At 50.2% G+C, this 20,141-nt stretch overlaps 1 protein-coding gene across 1 annotated transcript in view; it reads left to right on the forward strand.

Annotated features, from left to right (window-relative positions):
• MRPL16 (mitochondrial ribosomal protein L16) overlaps nt 1-20,141 on the forward strand; it is a 63,247-nt gene that overhangs the window by 29,315 nt on the left and 13,791 nt on the right. The window contains exons 2-3 of the mRNA XM_086953325.1: nt 9,819-9,890; nt 11,194-11,342. Of these exons, the coding sequence (XP_086809451.1) occupies nt 9,819-9,890; nt 11,194-11,342 (221 nt within the window). The remainder of the gene's footprint in view (nt 1-9,818; nt 9,891-11,193; nt 11,343-20,141) is intronic.

Below are 20,141 nucleotides of genomic sequence, written 5' to 3' on the forward strand. Positions count from 1 at the left end.
GGCCACCAGGCCGCTTCCCACCTGGTGCCCGAGGTAGGTTAGAGACCCTTGACCAATTTGACATTTGCTGGCCTTGATCGTGAGGCCAGCTCGCTGAAGGGCTTGTAGCACTGCTCGGAGGTGGTGGAGGTGCTCGGGCCAATGGTGGCTGTATACAGCGATGTCGTCTAGGTAGGCGGCGCTGAACCCTTCGAGCCCCGTCAGGACCTGATTGACGAGCCGCTGAAATGTTGCTGGAGCATTCTTCATGCCGAAGGGCATGACCTTGAAATGGTAATGGCCATCGGGGGTGGAAAAGGCAGAACGTTCTTGGGCCCGGGGTGTGAGGCCGATCTGCCAGTAGCCCGCCGTCAGGTCGAAAATACTGAGGTAGCGGGCAGCTCCCATGCGGTCGATTAGTTCATCTGCCCGGGGGATGGGATGTGCGTCTGTTCTGGTGACCGCATTCAAGCCCCGGTAGTCGACGCAGAACCGGAGTTCCGGTGTGGTGCCAGGGGCGGCCGCTTTGGGGACCAGTACTACAGGGCTGGCCCAGGGGCTGTCTGAGGGCTCGATGACCCCGAGCGTGAGCATTTTAGCTACTTCTTCCTGGATGCAGGCCCGTACCCGATCTGGCACGCGGTAGGCCCGGTGGCGGATAGGGGGGCTGTCCCCCGTGTCCACATCGTGCACACACCAGGAAGTGACACCTGGGGTGAGGGAGAACAGGCTGGCGAATTGCAACAGAAGGACTCGACACTCCTGGCGTTGCTCCCGGGTGAGGGCCTCCGAGAGTCGGACCCCATCCACAGAGCCGTCTTTCTCCCGAGTCCGTAGGAGGTCAGGGAGGGGCTCGGAGTCCTCTTCAGCCCCATTGTCTGTGGCCATCAGGAGGCTGAGTTCTGAACGCACAAAGTGGGGTTTCAGTCTGTTAGCGTGGAGGACCCGGAGGGGGTTCCGGGAAGATTCCATGTCGATGAGATAGGTGGCGGGACCCTTGCGCTCGACTACTTTGAAGGGTCCTGTCCACTTGTCTTGCAGGGCGCAGGGTTCGGTGGGGGACATCACCCATACCTGTTGCCCAGGTTCAAATTCGATGGAGGAGGCATTCCGGTCATACCACTTTTTCATGTCCTCTTGACTGGCCTCCAGGTTGGCTTTTGCCAGCTCTCTGAACCGCCGGGTCTGGTTGCGGAGGGTTAGGAGGTACCTGAAGACATCTGGTGGGTTCTTTAGAGGGGGCATCTCCCAGCCTTCCTTGACTAGGCTGAGCGGCCCCCGGACTGGGTGTCCATACAGCAGTTTCAAACGGGCTGAAGCCGAGGGACTTCTGGGGGACCTCTCGATATGCGAAGAGGAGGCACGGCAGCAGTACATCCCACTGGCGGCGGAGGGGCTCTTCCAACCCCCCGATCATCCCTTTGAGTGTGCGGTTGAACCGCTCAACGAGTCCGTTTCCTTGAGGGTGATAGGGGGTCGTGAATCGGTAGGTAACCCCACACTGTTGCCAGGGGGACTTCATATATTTAGAAATAAAGTTCGTGCCTCTGTCGCTGACGACTTCTCGGGGGAAGCCCACACGGGAGAAGATCCCCATCAGAGCCCGGCCGACTACCGGGGCGGTCACAGTTCGCAGGGGAACAGCCTCGGGGTAGCGGGTGGCGTGGTCCACTAGCACCAGGATGAACCGATGGCCTTGTTTTGTACGCGGGTCCAGGGGTCCCACAATGTCTATCCCGACCCTCTCGAACGGGGTGGTGACCACGGGAAAAGGTTGCAGGGGGGCTTTTAGGTTGCGGCCGCTCTTTCCACTGGCTTGGCACGTGGGGCAAGATCGGCAATGCTGGTGTACATCGTTCCTCATTTTGGGCCAGAAGAAGTGGGTCACCAGACGACTGTAGGTTTTATCTTGACCCAGGTGTCCCGCCAGGGGGACATCGTGGGCCAGGTTTAGCAGAAAGTCTCTAAAACGGAGGGGCACCACTAGCACTCGGCTGGCCCCCAGCTCCGCGATTCTTTGCTCACTGTACAGCAGATCATTGTCCCAGTAGATCCAGTGTGTTCCGGAGGTATCCCCTGCGCTTTGGGCGAGCGCTTGCTGGCGGAGTCCCTCGAGGGAGGGACAGGTCTTCTGTTCTTGGCGAAATTGTTCTTGCGTGGGCCCCCCCTCTTGAGGCCACTGGTCGAGGTTAGCGAGGTCCGGAGGTTGAGCTGGTTCTGGGGGGACGTCACGGTCGGTGGTTTCGGCTGGGGCGACCGGAGGCGGCGGCGCCGGCCATTCGGGCTCCTCTGGTCGGGGGTTGGCACGGGCGGCCATGGACCGGGTGGTGACACACGCCCAGTCCGGGACGCCTAACATCCCCAGGTGTTCTCTTCGTTCTACGGCTGCCCACGGGGAGCTTTCAAGGTCATTCCCCAGGAGGCAGTCTACGGGGGCATCGTCTCGGACCGTTACCTTCAACATGCCGGAGACCCCTCCCCATTCGAAAGGGACGCAGGCCATCCGACACAGACTTTCTGAGTTATCGGCGGAACGTACAGGGCAGAGAATGTTCGGTAGATACTGTTCTGGGGTCACCAGGTGACAGCGGACGGCTGTTACACTGGCCCCGGTGTCACGAAGGGCTTCGGCCCGGCGTCCATTGATGCTCACCCATTGGCTGTACTTCTGGGTGTTAGCGGGTAGGGGGACCCGCGGGACCATGTCTTCCCCCCCCTAAGCAGGCTAGAGCCATGGCGGCTGGCTCCCATTCTTGATGCTCCTGTTCATATTCCTCTTGTTCCTCTGAGATCTGTTCCTCCCCCAGAGCAGCAGCGGCTACTTGTCGGGGTCTGGGGCTCTGGTACTGGGGGCAGTTTGGGTCGTTTGCATAGTGGCCGACTCGTTGGCATCGATGGCACGTAACATTGGCTCGGTATCCCGGTCGCGCCGGGGTGCTGCCCCGGTTGGCCGGGGGGGTGGTGCTGGTAGCGGGGGCGACCGGAGCGTGGTCTCTTCCGCGTCCTTGGCCTCCTCCTCCTCGGGGACGGTGCTGACCATTGTTGTTCCGGTTCTGTTCGTAGGACCCATTCCGGCCCACTCTGGTGATTTCCCACCGGTCAGCTTCGGCTGCGAGCTGCCGGGGATCAGTTAACTTGCTGTCGAGGAGGTGCTGGCGGAGTTCAATGAAGCAATTGTTCGATAGATGCTCCCATACCATAAGATTGAACAGTTGTTCGTAGGTTGTGACCTTGCTTCCTTTGATCCAGCCCTCGAAGGCTCGGCTAAAGTAGTTTACATAGTCCACCCAAGTTGTACCCGGGATGCGGGTGCAGTCTCGGAACCTCTGACGGTACATCTCGGGTGTGAGGCCATAGCGGGTGAGGAGTGCAGCTTTCATATGGTCATAGGAGGTCATCTGGTGGTCCGGGAGCTGTAGCAGGGCGTCGCGGCCCTCATTGAGGAATCTCCCCCATAGACCGGCTCCCCAGTCGCTTCTATCGATCCGGTGTGCAGTCATAGCGATTTCGTAGGCCTTAAACCATTGCTGGATGTCGTCCTCTCGGAAGTATTCTCGAACGACATCCTTGGGGATGTGTACCTTTTTCTCTGTTGCCCCTGGGGTGTGGGGTTGCTCGGACACCCCTACTTCTTTATTCTGCTTGCGTAAGTCGATCTCAGCTAGTTTTTGCTCGTGTTCATATGCCAGTTTCTTTTCCTCGAGCTCCCTTTGTCTCTGTTTCTCCTCTCTTTCTTCTCGGAGACGCAGGTGCTCTAAGTTGATTTTTTGTTCGGCCAACTTAAGTTCAACGTCCATTTTGAGCCGGGCCATTTCCAGCTCGTGTAGTCGGGTTTTTTCTCGTTCCTGGATCTCGTCTTGCGAGAGACCCGTTGTTCGCTCTTCAGGGCCCGTGGTGGTTTTTGCTGCGATGCTTTGATCGGGGGTTCCGGCAGCCCCGGTTTCTGCCCAAGATTCTAAGGCATGCTTAAAATCGTCTTTGGTACTTAGTCCGGTGGTAGCGATACCTAGTTCAATGCAGAATTGTTTTAGTTCACGATGGCTGTACTCGTCCAATTTCTCCATCTGGAATTTCTCGGTGGATCCGCTTTCTTTAGTTGTCATCGTGATTTCGTCGTGGGGTGAGTTACTCTCTGTACGATTATGCGGTGATTCGGATCGCGCCGCTGGCCACCAATGTTAGACGGACCGGGAGGGTCGGCCGAGGATAAGGGGAGAGGTCTCCGGGGAGAGCCGTCTCCAGCGATCGTACAGACAAGTAACTTCCCCCCCACAGACGGACACCACACAAAGGTAAAGTTCAACGAGATTTTATAGGTAATTCTTTAAGTACGATAGGATGGTACAAGGAGGTCTGGACTCAGGGGTCCCCTCGGTTCTGGTCTCTGGTTTGGGAAAAGGGTAGCGGGACAGTCTTGTTACCAAAAGATGGAAATAGCTCTCAATCCTCGAGCTCGGCGTTCTAGATGACCGGGCCGCGGCGGAGCCAGCAGGTCCCGAGATGGACGAAGGAAACGACGGTCCGCGGCGGAGCCAGCAGGTCCCGATGAAGATGATGGTTACAAACGGTCCGCGGCCACGCCAGCAGGTCCCGACGACGATGAAGGATATGAAGGTTACGAAGGTTGCGGCAGCGCCAGCAGGCGGGTCGATGGTGCACAAGGCAGAGCTACGGCAGCGCCAGTAGTCCGTCAAGGATGAGTTCTTCTTTGCGTCTCTCGACTCCAAGATACAACTGCCTTCCTGCTCTGGAGCTGCCCCAGTTATAGGGCTGGGGTTCTTTGATGTCCGGACCCTCGCACTTGGAGGTCGGGAGGTCCGGGATGAGGGAGTCCCGACACCCAGCAGGGGGGTGGAGCCAGCGCCCGGGGAGGCGATGGGCGAGCGGCACTTGGCGGGGGAGAGCCATCGACACCTCTTTCTCCCATTGACTTGCCAAGTAGCCCGCTCACCTCCGGGGTGGATGGTGGTGCCGGGATGTCTGGGGCCTGGCTAGGCCCAGGGTTGAGGTTGATCGGGGGCCAGGCGGCCTCGTGGTGGAGTGTCCAAGATGGCGCCCAGGATGGGCGCGCGGGCCAGCAGTGGATCGGGCCCACGAGGTCGATATGTTCGAGGGCAGAGGTTCCTGAGGGGACGGAGGACGTGCAGTGGGGGTGTGTGGCACTTGCGTGACCGGGCTCGGGCCTGGTCGGGCTGGGGGGAGAGCGGCCCTTCATGTGGCCTGTCCAACAGAAGCCCTTCAGTGGGCCAATGAGCAAGCAGGAGTTACTGGGCCCATCCATGGTGGTTGAGGCCTTTTACTCCCAGTGTCCTGGGGCCCGACCTACTATGGATCCTACTCAACTGCACCAAGCACCATTTCTACATTTGACTCTAGTCGAGCAGTCAAGGCTCTTTCTGGGGCAAGCGTAGATACGAATCAGTGAATACAAATCAGAACTCAATGTGCCAGTAGTAAATCAATGTCAAGTAACATACTTGTTCTTACAGTAAAAAAAAGTATTGTTAATTCCAACTCTACACATGCACAGGTAAACAACATTCAAAAGCAATAACACACTCCCTGCCCCAGTAACTTTAGTGCAACTGGTTTGATGTTGTTACCCATTCACTGCAGGCCACATCCAGGGAATGTAAACTATTAGGTCGTACTCAAGACTTCTCCCCTCTGACTCCTTTCGGAAGTTCAGCCACAAGAGCCTATGGGGTCACAGTACCAACCGTGGTATGTTTCCCGGGGCCCCAAATGCCCAGTTCATGGCTTAACCGCTCTGTCGGTATGAAACCCTTCAGTGGCACTGCAAAGTCCTGCTTTGGATCGGCAAAGTTAGGCTGCTTATTGTCACAAGTGGGAGCACCTGGCAGTCACAGGCTCTCCTCCAAGCCACGCTACCGGCTGGTTCTAGCTGTTGGGGTTGTTCCATCTCCGGTGAGCACTGTAAGTCTCACTTCCCTTAGTGGGGAGAGAGATTGATGTCCTTGCTCCGACGGGATCCAACAATGTACTTTGATCCTCGGGCTTCCTTCAGTGCAGTTTGCAGTAATAGGGGCGGATCTGCCTTTGTCACAGCAGCAGTTTCCCGGGCAGCGGCCCGCACCCTTGTCCTCGCCTTCTCCGGCGGACCCTCCTGTTTTAGAGGGTCGCCGTCATGGCACTCACAGGTCCGGTCACGCTCACCTGGTATTGATGTTCACGGTGGCCCCATCCATGACACACGGGGCCAGCCACCACAAGGTTGTGCAAACCTGGCGCCCTCCACACAGCCCTTGCTCCTCGGGTCAGTCCACGGCTGCCCCTCATGGTACACAGGGGTTGCTGAATCAATCCAGCAAATGGACTACGGCCTAATCTCTGCAAGAAAAGATTCCTCGCACCTCGCACAGGGAGACCTCCTGATAGAGCTCCCCCAGAACCTTGCTCCTTCCCAATGCTCTCCTCTTCCTCACAGGGCACACTAGTCTTGGCAAGCAGGCAGATGCTGGTGCTCCAGGAAAGTTAGTGGTCTTGGTTTCCCTGGGTGATGTCTCCTTACCCAGCAGTGAAACTAGCTGACTGCTTGGCAGATGGCAACGTTTGGGGTCTCAAACTCCTTTACTTAAAGTCCTTTTCCGAATGTATTGTACCAGAGTGAATTATTCTAAAAACACACACTACCAGGATACACATTTGACATTCGTGCACTGTATCACACTTCATCCTTGTGTAGTGTTGTTCTTGCAAGCACTCATGCATTCAGCATTTTTCCATCATACACGCCCTTCCACATCTACCTGATATAGGCCAGGGGTTAGACAAGCACACAGCAGCGGAACCTATCAAAAGGGGAGTGAGCCTGTAGGCCTCACTCTGGTAGCAGAATCCTGAGGTCCTGTTCACTACTACTGATCACTACACAATATGCTTCCATCACTGCGCTTTTACTGCTTAACTCTTGGTGAAGGCGGAATCCTTCCACCACTATGAGGACAGCGCTTTGGGCGCCCCTCCCAGTCCAACAAGACCACAATCCATGAGACAGGCCTGTAACATGGTTCACACACATGATCCATGTTAGCCCATGACAAAAAAATCAGCATTAGGTATCCGGACCACAGTGCAGTTGTATATGTATATGTATATGTGTATATGTATATTTATGTGTCTTGTAAAGCGCACTGCTGCCCTGAGGCGTTGTGGCGCTGTAGACCGCTGGGGAACCCGTCCTGGCTATCCCTGTGAGATGGTCCCTACTGGGTATCTCCAAGGTGAAACCAGGCATCCCCAGCGAATGTGGGGGGCCGTTGTAGAGATAAGGCAAGCTAATGCTCAGAGTTGCCGAGTGTGATCCCTGGTTAGAGTAGGCACCGAGGCGAGAATTATCGAGTCCGCTGACCCTGGTCCATGACCCTGCCGCGTCGGGAATTGAACCCTGGTCCCGGGCCGTTCTCTGCTTCCGGGTCTGCCGCCTCTAACCAGTGAGCCACACCACTCCACACCACTCCACTTGGGTTCCCAGGGCAGTGGTACATGTCTCTTACCATGCAGAGGACTTTTCTGTCCCAAAAGATGGTTAAAAGTCATCCAAATATGCATTGCGAGGCAAGGAAAATATACATCGCTAGAATATATGCCACTAAATTACATGTACATGTTGGCATGGAACAAATGCAGTACTGAAAAAAGTCAGTTAAAGGATACCATCATAATGATACTTGCCTGCTACAACAACTAAACAACATGGAAGTACTTACGGACAGTTACTAAATTGAATGGAATTCCATTGCCACCGTGCAGCACACATGTTCTCATGAATTGTAGGTTGTCAGACGGACTATTATTGAGGATTATGCCGAGCCACGTTTGTTAACTGAAACGTTCCGGAGCTCCCTCGCCCCTTCAATTGTGCGCGGAGTATACGCTAGAATGGTAGGGATATGATAGTACCATCACAGTCTTTTACTTGACTAGTGACCTTTAAGTGATTAAAGCTCCTAACATTGTGTAAAGACACATCCTGAATTGGGCAATACATTTATATTGTGTTAACTGTACCTGAGTTTCTAAATGTACATAACCTACAAGAGAAAGCAGTAGTCCTTGAACCTCACTACTCATTGAAATCAAAGTCTTATAGGAGGTACTTGTCAATTCAGTGGTCTCACAGTAATATATAGTTCCCGAGCTTCACTGACAATGCTTGGTACAACAACTGCCTCTTTCCCCCTGAGTTCCCTAGGCCCTTAGGACTGACTGCTGACTTTCAGTTGACTCGGCAGTATAAACATATGCATACCAGAAACTAACGGTGACAATGCTAAAGACTGATATTAAAGAGGATTCTTCTCAGTTTTTGCACTTAGTGGACCCTGTCCTAAGACGGAAGAGTGGGGTTGTAGAAGAATTACTAGATCTGCCCACTGCTGTGCCTGAGGTTCTCATCTTTTCTCTTGTCCTGTGGTATACTGCGGAGACTCCATTAGAGTCAGTGCTGCTGGCTACTGATGAGGAGGTCCTGTCTGATACCAGGGTTTTAATTCATCTCCCGAGCCTTAATCCTCGAGTGTTTGTAGTGGACTGGAGTGTGCTGCAGATTAACACACTCATCTTTACCCTTCCCATTGGAGTGTACTTTAATAGTAGTTATTTTAAATCATTTAATTGGTTAGGGTCTCTGGGTTTCTGCTGATTTATTCACAAGTGGAACCACTATAGCCTTTTCGAACAAACTGGGAGCAGTATTGAGTTGTTTCTTATCAGAGCTCAGCGTTTAGGAAAACTTTACGTTGGTTGAAGTTTCCCCGAGTAATCCAGTTTGCTAATCCGGGACCCATTGGTAGTTTTGAGTATTTGTAATGCCTTCTGATTCCTTCACTACTGTTTTCTTGACCTTGAAGTTGAGTTGGGGAAGTCTTCGTGGTCGTACTTTTTCTTATGTTTGTTATTTTGGATTCAGAGAATGAGGGTGTGTTTTCACAGTATTTTCACGCTGCTCAAGTAGAGTCTCTGAGTGCTTCTAGGATGTTCTATTTCTGAAGGTGTTAAACATTTCCTTGATTGATAGGCAAAATGCCCATTATTTGCTCTCGTCACAAAAGAGTCAATTTTTATCAGCAGTGTTATGGCTACAACAGTAGGATGCAGGTCCTGTTGATTCAATTGCTAGAATGCTTGAGAGGTCTAAAGTGCTGAGATTGGATTCTTATCTGCTTCATAAAGGCCAAGGTAATGGGACAAATAATAGTGGGTAGTGGAGATAAACAGTAACTTTATAGTGAATAAATAAAAGGCTCCTAAGACATGTTGTTTTTGGTAAACATCACTGCGGGATTAGCCACGCTGTTAAGAGTATGTCTGCTTATTGAATAGGGGAAATCTGCCGAGTGGAATACTACAGTTTACATGTGGGGCACAGATTGTCCCCCGCAAAGGTGCTTTCTGACCTTGTAAGATCATCTATTGATGGTGACGACAGAATGTGTTTGCATCAGTGCAGACATACTTTTCCCACTCAAACTTTGACATTGAGTGTGCTGCATTTCCATAGGTTAATTATTTAGGTGATTTGTCTTGGTTTTTACGTTCGAGTAAATGTGTAATATTGCCTATATGTTATTTTTTGTGTGATGAAAGTTATTGTTGATGTTAGAGGTTACTTTTATGGATGGAATAATTCTGAAACAAATCACTGGTTGAGCTTAGTTTATGACTATTCAGACCTGGTTATTATCTGTGACCCATCTCTACCACTACCTGCTCTTCTTCTGACTGCAGAATTTAACACTGGTCCCATAAGCTTTTTAACAACACCATGCAGCCGAGGGAGTTTACTTAATTTTACTTACTTCTCTTTTGTTTTCCAGGTGTACGTCTAGGTGGGACACAACTCCTGTCAGCAGGGCTGAAGATCTACCAGATGCCTCCAGATTACAGCGGTGAGATGTCATTCTGAAGTTGGGTCTGGGGTGTTTCTTCATCCTCCTGTTTGGGTAGTATTGATTTCCTTACTGACGGTGTTGTTTCCCATGCAATGTAGCAGTGAGGACTGCAGACAAATATGATCGGCCACAGACACTGCTCTTTCTCCATCCTCCTTATGACAAACGGAGGGACTTCACATTTCCTTAATCAAAACAGTCAGACCTGAGAACATGCCTGTATGCTCGGTCTTTAGTTCATCCTTCTGTGCAGGGGGCACATTGATCTCCTTTGTATTTGAGTTCATATTTACTGTATCATACCCATACCATCTAGATCTGAAGACAGTTTGTGAAACACTTTGTCTTTTCATCCTGCAATAAAGCAGCCACTGGTTGCTTTAAACTTTCAACAATCTCCCTTCTTTTTTTGACCCAATTTTATATTTACCTGCTGTGCATGTACAGCACACTGTTTTTGTTGTGTTTTTTCTCTTGTGGCATTTCAGCTCCTGAAACAAAGCAGCCATGGGTGAGGTGGCGTTATACACACCTCACACATTTCCTTTCCTCACCTTCCAGCCTAGCAGCAGAGCTATCCCTCAGAGGTGGCGTCACAGATGTCAGAATGCAGTGACTTGGATGGGCCGGCTAAGAGGGAGGTGGTCTTATGTCATTCTAGATCCATCCACCTGTCCTCCAGGCATGCAATTTCCCTGAGTTATCCAGTTTGATAATGGGAACTTTGAGAAACGAAAGAACTCCTCACACACTCAGTACTAGGACCTTCTCAGATTGTACCACCTAGTACGCGGACCCGCACATGATTCCTTTTTGTCTGACCGGTATTTGTTGCTCTCCACGGTCTATTGTAGCTTCTCATCCTCCTCTAGACTACTGTGCACTGTCCTGGTTCAATTCAAGAGTGGAGATAAGATGCACATGTTGCTGCCTTATGGTGTAAGTTTTGAAGATTTGAGCAAATGCATGTCTCCCACCCACCCCCCACTCTCCCATGTACCCTGCCTTTCTAGCCACCACATCAGCCAGGCTGGTTCTAAATGTAGCAGATGGGCTTGAAGAAGTTGCTATACTCTCAGCATTCTCTCTATTCTTTCATTTCCTATGTGCTTGAGGCAACAGCTGCAAAGATTCACACATGGCAGGCTTGTCCCATTATGCTCTGCATCTCTGAATCACCTCATGAACATACTTAGCACATGCAGTCAAATGTTGGTGCCACCCGATGGAAATGAAAGGACTGTAATTTCGAGAATAATAGTCTGAAGTGTCAGTGTTTTTCCTCCTCTCCAACCTGCAGGAATCACCATCCCAGAGCGCCAAAGATTAAAATTCCTGGATAAAGCTCCAAATGTACAGAAAGTGGTGAAAGAGAAGAAAAATCTCAACGACATCCGGGGCCCCTACGACAAGGTTGAAGCCTTTACAGAGGGACAGTATGGAATAGTGGTGAGTAAACAAAATACATGGCTTAACCCTTTATCAAGCGGCATTAAGGCATAGTGAGTGGCAATCTAGGCTCAGATCCCCCATTCATGGCCAGTAAGTCACAGTGATGAAGGAGGAGGCTGAGGGTCCCTTGCTCATATCGCATTAAAAAATAATGGGAATCTTATAAAGCACCCAAAACACAAAAAAATCAAATAGGTAAGGCTTGGCAACAGAGAAAAAATATACAAACCAATTGGTATGTTTAAAAAAGCAGTTCAGGTTTAAAAGCCGTCCTCTGGATATGAGTGTAATGCATTCAATTAAACGTATTGCCAGAACCTTTTCGGTGTGGCGTAGGGCAGAAAGAGGCAGTTGGGCCCCAACTGTAGTGATTGAGGTTGTTTGCTCCTGGTAACACAAGGAGGGTACAAAGTTCCCTGAGTAAGGTGAGGTTGTGAATGTAGCGTAGAGAAGGAAAAGGAAAAAAGGGCGGGGAATTTCCCTTTTTGGAACTAAAACCCTCACACACCTAGCAAGCTAGGTGTCATGCTTCATCATATGGGTTCTGCTCCTCGTCAGACTTGAGCTGCAATGTCTGACGGGCACCCGCGAAGGGGCTCTTAATCTGAAATCTTCTGTTCCAGCCATATGGTGCATGCGTGTGAGAGGGCAAGCTTGCTAGGTGTCAAGTCAAGTCAGATAATTTATATAGCGCACTACATACCCAGAGGGTCTCAAGGCGCTTAGGGGGGGGGGGGGATTACTTGTCAAATATCCACATTTTAAGTTGCTTTCTGAATGCTAGGTGGTTCTGGTTAAGGCGAAGGTAAGTGGGGAGTGAGTTCCATGTCTTAGCAGCCAGGTATGAGAAGGATCTGCCTCCTATGGTGGTCTTGTTGATGCGAGGAACAGTGGCGAGGGCTTGGCTGGAAGAACGTAGTTGGCGGGGGGGGGTGTAGAAGGACAGTCGTGAGTTGAGGCATTCTGGTCCGGTGTCGTAGAGTGATTTGTGTGCGTGGGTTAGCAGTCGGAAAGTGATTCTCTTATTGACGGGTAGCCAGTGGAGGTCTTTTAGGTGACCAGAGATGTGTTCGTTGCGTGGGATGTCTAATATGATCCTGGCTGAGGCGTTTTGGATTCGTTGGAGTTTCTTCTGGAGTTTAGCGGTAGTACCTGCGTAGAGGGTGTTTCCGTAGTCCAGTCGGCTCGTGACCAGAGCATGGGTGACTGTTTTCCTGGTTTCGGTGGGGATCCAGCGGAATGTTTTTTTGAGCATGCGAAGAATGTTGAAGCAGGATGAGGAGACGGCGCAGACTTGTCTGTTCATTGAAAGTGAAGAATCCAGGATAACGCCTAGGTTCCATGCGTGGTCTGTCGGGATGGGTGCTTTTCCAAGGGCTTCCGGCCACCAAGAGTCGTCCCATGCAGAGGGGGATGTACCTAGGATGAGGACTTCTGTTTTATCTGAGTTCAGTTTCAGACGGCTGTGTTTCATCCATTCAGCAACTTCTTTCATTCCATCGTGCAGGTTAGTTTTGGCGGTGCTGGGGTCCTTGGTGAGAGAAAGGATTAGTTGGGTGTCATCCGCGTAAGAGATGATGTTGAGGTTGTGTTGTAGGGCGATGGTAGCGAGGGGGCTCATGTATACGTTGAAAAGGGTGGGGCTGAGTGAGGATCCTTGTGGTACTCCGCAGATGACTTCAGTGGCCTCGGACTTGAATGGTGGGAGGCGGACTCTCTGGGTTCTTCCGGTGAGGAACGAGGTGATCCATTCAAGTGCTTTTCCTTGTATTCCGATGTTTCTGAGGCGTTGTAGAAGGGTGCTGTGGCAGACTGTGTCGAATGCTGCAGAGAGGTCGAGGAGGATGAGGGCGACTGTGTCTCCATTGTCCAGTAGAGTTCGAATGGCGTCTGTTGCTGCGATGAGGGCGGTTTCAGTGCTGTGTTTTGCTCGGAAGCCAGATTGTGAGGAGTCGAGGGATTTGTTGTCTTCGAGGAAAGCGGCGAGCTGGTTGTTGACAACTTTCTCGATTACTTTGGCCGGGAATGGAAGAAGCGAAATGGGGCGGTAATTTTTGAGTTCGGTGGGGTCCGCTGTGGGTTTTTTCAGAAGGGCGGTGAGTTCAGCGTGTTTCCAGTTTTTCGGGAAGGTGGCGGAGTTGAAGGAGCAGTTGATGACGTCTCGGAGGTGCGGTGCTATGACGAAGTCTGCTTTGTTGAAGATGTGGTGAGGACATGGGTCTGTGGGGGATCCTGAGTGGATGGAATTCATCAGGCGGATGGTGTCCTCAGTGGAGATTGGATTCCAGTCGTTAAGGGTGTTCGAGGGGGGAGGATGTTCAACATATGGTTGGGTGGGTTGGTCTCCGGGTTGGTTGTCGAAGCTGTTGTGGATGTCTGCAATCTTGTTGTGGAAGAATGAGGCTAGGGAGTCACAGAGGGCTTGAGAGGGGGTGATGTCGTTGGAGTTGGCCAAGGGATTGGAAAATTCCTTGACGATGTTGAAAAGTTCCTTGCTGTTGTGGGAGTTGTTGTCAAGTCGATCTTTGAATGCTGTTTTCTTGGCCTTTCGGATAAGTTGGTGGTGAGTGCGGGTGGCGTTTTTGAAGGCGTCCTTGGTGCTGGTGGTTGGGTCTTTTTTCCAGGCCTTTTCAAGGGAGCGGCAGAGTTTCTTGGACTTCTTGAGATCATCGTTGAACCATGAGGCCTTCTTGTTGCCATGTTTGCTTTGACGTTTTTTCAGTGGTGCCAAGGTGTCGGCGGTGTTGGATAGCCATAGGGTGAAGTTGGCGGCGGCTTGGTTTGGGTTAGAGGAGTGGGCTGGGGTGTTTAGAAGGAGCGATGAGGAGATCTGGTCGATGGTGATTTTGTTCCAGTTTCTTTGCAGAGTTGGTTGGAGGTGGTTGATGGGTTTTGGCTTGTTGTAGGTGAAGTGAACGCAGCTGTGGTCAGTCCAGAAGAGATCCGTAGTGTGGCTGAAGGAGATATGATTGCTGGAGGTGAAGATGGGGTCGAGTGTGTGACCTGCGATGTGGGTGGGGGAAGTGACCAGTTGTTTAAGTCCGATGTTGGCGAGGTTGTCCAAGAGGGTGGTGGTGTTGCGGTCGTTGTTCTTTTCAAGGTGAAAGTTGAGGTCTCCCAGAAGGATGTAATCTTTGGAGGGGAGCGCGTGTGGAGTGATGAAGTCCGTGATGTCTTCACTGAATTTTGCGCGGGGTCCTGGTGGTCTGTAGAGGAGGGTGCCTCTGAGTGTGGTCTTGGGGTCGATGTGGATCTGGAAGTGAAGGTGTTCGGAGTTGGCGAGGTTGGCGTCAGAGCTGGTTGAGATGCGGATTGTTTTCTTATGGACGATAGCGATTCCTCCTCCTGTGTGGCCGGTACGATCCTTGCGTATGATCTTATAGTGTTCTGGGATGGCAATGGTGATGTCTGGGGCGGAGGAGGCGTTCATCCATGTTTCCGTTAGGAAGGCGACGTCTGGAGAGATGGTGTCTAGTAGATTCCATAGGTCTATGGCGTGTCTGTGGACCGAGCGGGTGTTGAGAAGGATGCATTGTAGGTGGTTGGGGTCGGGAATCAGTGGTGTGGTCGTAGCGGGGAAGTTGTCGGTGCCGATGAATTTGCAGGAGTAGCAGGAGGTGTGTGAGGGTTTTAGTTCCAAAAAGGGAAACTCCCCGCCCTTTTTTCCTTTTCCTTCTCTACGCTACATTCACACCCTCACCTTACTCGGGGAACTTTATACCCTCCTTGTGTTACTGTTCTCCCGGACATGTACACTGGACCCCGCTAAATATAGTCAGTTTCTGGTTCCTCCCTTTTGTTGATTGTTTGCTCCTGGTGTCTTGGGACTGGTCATCCAATGGCTATGCAAAGTAGGAGAAGTATACCCTTTCCACACTCCACGCGAGGTGAGCAGTCGTAGGCCTCTCAGGGAGGTAGAGTGGGGGCAAGAGTTCAAAACTCAACAACCAACTAGTGAGTTGAAGGCTCTCATCCTACCTCATACAAGAAGCACAAGGACCGGCACAGAAACATTCGGATTAATGGGCTGGTGGAGAGGGGTGCACTTTTATTTCACTTTGTTATTCAAGCAATATGTTTCTGGTTCTTATATAACTTACTACAAGTCCTGTTTTCCGAGGCGTTGATTAGTGACAACCAGATAGAACACAAGTCCATGGACAGCAGTGGTTCTTGGGGATAGTGAGGGTTTGGGAGTGGTAAATGAAAGCGAGCAGTACCCATCCTTATGGAAGAGTTTTCCTTTTTTCAAGAATGCTGTAAAAGCATTGACATTGTGTACGGTGAAGAACTGCAGTCTGGAGCCTTTTGTAGCACATTTTGTACCTGCCATCTGTATGTATGGAGAGGGTTCAGGGCAGCAGTGGCAGGTTGGTGGAGGAGAGAGGCTTTTGTGGGTTGCTGAAAACCTTTATTTATAGGAGGTGGCTGTAGGTCTGTGGCGGATAATATTGAATGCTATGCAGCCCCTCTCAAGTCGGACCACAGTGGTTTTTCGCTCAGCCCATTGACTAATTTTGCCTTTGTGTTCTGAACTTTTTTTATCCTAACCATCGGCGAGGGTTCACATAGGGTTTTATTCAGTTTGGTGTTTTAGTGTGCCCATGACTAAAGACTGAAGCTTGTGTGGGCTGGATAAGAGTTTTTCTGTGCAGTTCAAAGTAGAAATTGGCTGATTTGGTGATGGTGTAGGGTTGAGGACTTGAGGTTGCTTTTTTTTAGACACCTAGATTGTTTAGGTGAATTTGAACGTGCTTAGTTGGCTTGGGTAGCAAAAGACACACAATTGATGGATTGAATGTGGAGCAAATGAAAAATTCAACCCCAGTCCGTTAAATCCATTGTTCCTTTGCTCACCATGCCACCTCAGTTAAGACCGAACCATATGGAAATCCATCTTGACCCTGCTTCAATTGTAACAGTCCAGCCAGAGTTGCCAAACCAGGTCTTCCTGAACCAGAAACAAGAATCCTGGGACCAGTTTCGGGGTATTTTGCCTCATCACCCAGCCTAGCTTGAATCCAGTGGCACAGTGAGCCCAGGACCCACGTCTGGGCACACCCAGCCCACTGGGTCTAAACTGGGGTGGCACGGTGAGCAAAAGAACAATGGATTTAACCAAGATCTTTTGACTGAGGGGAATGTTTGATTTGTTCTGCATTCTGTTCATCATTTGTGCGTCTTTGCTTCCTTGCCCTAATTGCGCCGGGTATGCCCAGTCCTGGGCTCAGTATTCCACTGGATTCAAGCTAGCCTTGCTGATTAGGGGTGATACCCCAAAACCGGTCCCAAGATGCTTGTTTTTGGTCAAGAGAGGACCTGGCATGGCAGTTCAAGCTGTACTGTTCCCATGAGGAGCAGGGTCAAGACTGATTTGCAGATGGCTGGGTCCAAATTGGGGTAAAAGAACGATGGATTTAACCCAGATCTTTTGACTGGGGGGAATGTTTGATTTGTTCCACATTCCGTCCATCATTTGTGTGTCTTTTCCTTAGTTGGCTAAGAAACGCAGAAACTACAGGAGTGTCATGAAGTTATGAGGTAGGGGTGCCACTTCTTTTAGCTTGTCTGTCTCTGCCCATCTATTCTTCATTCGTATTGCTTTTGTCGCAATTTTCAAGGTATCCTTGTGGGTGTTGGGACTTGAAGTTTGTTAGATGAGCAGTGCATGATTGGAAACTAGGGTCATGTTAAGAGGGAAATCAAATTGTAAGGTAGAGGCCGTCACAGGTCTTGTAAGAGGCAAGAGACATGTTTGATCTGCTGGACTCAGTCACTGAGGAAGGACTTGACTGACTCAAGAGCTGGTCTTGAGTCTCTCCTTCAATTCAGTCTAGGGTATTGGTCCATTTACACACCTGCTAAGTGGGAAAAGTTGAATGAGCTGCAGTTGGGTTGTGTACCCCTGCCTCAGTATTTCTTTGGAAGCCTGCAGCTTGCTCCCCCGAAGAAATTGTTGAGTTTTTGATAGAGCTCCTGAGAGAATGAGATAGCAGATTTGAACTTTTGAGGGGATTGAATGCTCTGGGTGAGTTGTGTGGCTCAATGATGGCATCCTGAATATTTAAGTGAAGAAAGGTGTTTTTGGCGGGGAACAACCATTACAACGCGGGTTTTACCACGCATTACTTTTACATCGCATGCATTACAACGCATGCAATGTTACAACGTGTGGAAAAACCACACATACCATTACATCGCATGCGCTTTTACAACGCATGCGATGTAATGTGTAATGGCGGCGGCGGGGGCCGCTATTCACGTCGGTGTGAGGAAACTTAGGCTGTTTCCTCACAATGACGTGAAACAAGCAGGAAGGAGGAAGCAGGATCCGATGGAGACGCTGGAGAGGAGAGAGGTAAGGGGGTTTGTGCATGGGGTGGGGGTTACTTATGTAGGGTTTAGGGTAGTTTAAAAGTAGTGTGGTAATGTTTGTGTTGTGTGTGTGTTTTTTTAAAACGATTTAGTGTGGTGGTTTTGTGTTTATTTAGTGTAGTGTTTATGTAGTGTAGTGATTTAGGTTTTAGGGTAGTATAGTGTTGTAGTGTTTGTTTATTGTAGTGTATTAGGGTTTAGGATAGTGTAGGGGTGGGAGTAGTGTGGGTAGCGTAGTAGTGTTTTAGGGTTTAGTGTAGGGGTGGGAGTAGTGTGGGTAGCGTATTAGTGTTTTAGGGCTTAGGGTAGTGTAGGGGTGGGAGTAATGTGGGTAGCGTATTAGTGTTTTAGGGTTTAGGGTATTGTAGGGGTGGGAGTAGTGTGGGTAGCGTAGTAGTGTTTTAGGGTTTAGGGTAGTGTAGGGGTGGGTGTAGTGTGGGTAGCGTAGTAGTGTTTTAGGGTTTAGGGTAGTGTAGGGGTGGGAGTAGTGTGGTAGTGTTTTTGGGTTGGGGTAGTGTAAGGGTGGGAGTAGTGTGGGTAGTTAGTAGTGTGGCAGTGTTTTTGGATTGGGGCAGTGTAGGGGTGGGAGTAGTCTGTTGTGTAGGTGTAGGGATAGGGATGTAACTTACCTTGCATACTTTTACCATAAGTATAGCTTCACCATGCATGCCTTTGCGTTGTAATGGCATGCGTGGTAAAAGCATACTCGTGGTAAAAGTATGCAATGTAATGGCATGCGATGTCATTGACATCACGTTGTAATATCGGCGTTGTAATGGTATGCGTGGTATTAGAATGCGATGTAATGACATACATCCGTTTTTGGCATGGAGAAGCCTGTGTAGTAGTTGAGACTTGCTATCATGAGTGATTCAGCCATGTTTGGTGTTAGTTCGGCTCTCGATAGCCGCTAGAGTTGTATTTGATTAGGTTTGAGTAAAACCACGTGGGTGCAGGTGGCTGAGGACTTATAGCAGCATTGGTCATGACTTAGCGGATGGTGTCATTTGCCTGTTTGCAGTAAGTAATGAGAGCCGTGCTGAAATGTGTCCGTGGATCTGATGATGTTGGATTAAATTTGTCTTGCCTGAGGTTTTAGTCTTGTTTTTGGATGTGTGAGTTTCAGGGCATTCATGGATTGGAAGAAGAAACAAATTAGTTGCCCAGGTGATGGTAGATTTTCTAGATCGGGAGAGCAGGACATTGTCTGGACAGGGTAAGGCTGAGACCGTGTGGTATTTGAGCTCTTCCTTTGGTAAAGTGTTGCAGGACTCATGATTATTCAACCACAAGTTTAAGTCCTGCACAGTTAGGAATCTGAAGGTCATGTTGGCCTATTTATTGGGAAGGGTAGAGTATTTAATTGTGCCACTACAGCAGTGACTAGGTGTAAACTTAACTCTAGGCCTTCCACTACAGCCTAGTCGGGTGGCTTTAAAACTACCAGTCCGACAGGGCGAAAAAAAACATTTCAGGTCGAATCCTCCTTTTTATTGTTCCCTAACCATCCCTAAAGAAGGCCTTGATAGCCCAGCAGGCAGGGCGCTTAATATTAAAAGAGAGGCCATTTTCCTCTGTTTATCATGCCCTGACAGTGAAAACATGAAATTGCCAATTTCACTGTAGCAAGGCCAGTGCCATTGGCGAACGTGGAGTTTTACTAGTCCCCATGCTAAGTGCTAACTTCATTTGGTACCCCCAAAAAATTACTCCAAGGTATCAAATTAATTGTTACATTGAATCCAATCTCAGCAATGGGTTGGGTTCAATCTAACATTTAATAGACTGGTGTCTTTAGAAAGTGACCAGTTTGTTTCTCAGACCGCTAATCGCCTTTCTTGACTATCTGCAGCAGTTGTTACCCATGACACTATCCCACTCCCCATGCTAGGAAGTGTGAAGCGATCCGAGGAACTAAGAGACTTGCTGAAGTATGACCGCCTCCATCAGGATTACTACTGGGTGGTGCCTACAAATTGCCCAGGTTCATAGAGGCTACTGCCTTAGTGAATCAAATGGTGATTACCCCTATGCCTGCCCGCTACTTTGTGTAGGCATACAGACTGGCATCTGCTGCAGAACCGGTTTTCCAGGAGGAGTGGCTCATTATGCTGGGTACACCCCAGGGGTGTGCCCAGGGCTCCTCACGGGGCAAGAAGGCTTGCACCATTTTGCATTCAGATGGAGAGGGGTATCATGGGATTATTATGTGGCCAAACTCCCAGGAAGTGTTGTATAGTGAGGAAGGTTGCCTTGTGGGAACTATTGCCCCATTGGCTAATGAGTCCTCCTCTCGCACAAACAAGAAGATGGCATAAAAATGGCACTGCAGACCCACAGTCCTCTGATCACTACTGGACTGGAACAGAGAAGGAAGGACTGCCCTCCTGCTCTCTGGACCCAAGAAAGTGCTGATGCACC

This window comes from Lissotriton vulgaris, chromosome 1_2 (assembly GCF_964263255.1).
Source record: "Lissotriton vulgaris chromosome 1_2, aLisVul1.2, whole genome shotgun sequence".
Lineage (NCBI taxonomy): Eukaryota > Metazoa > Chordata > Amphibia > Caudata > Salamandridae > Lissotriton > Lissotriton vulgaris.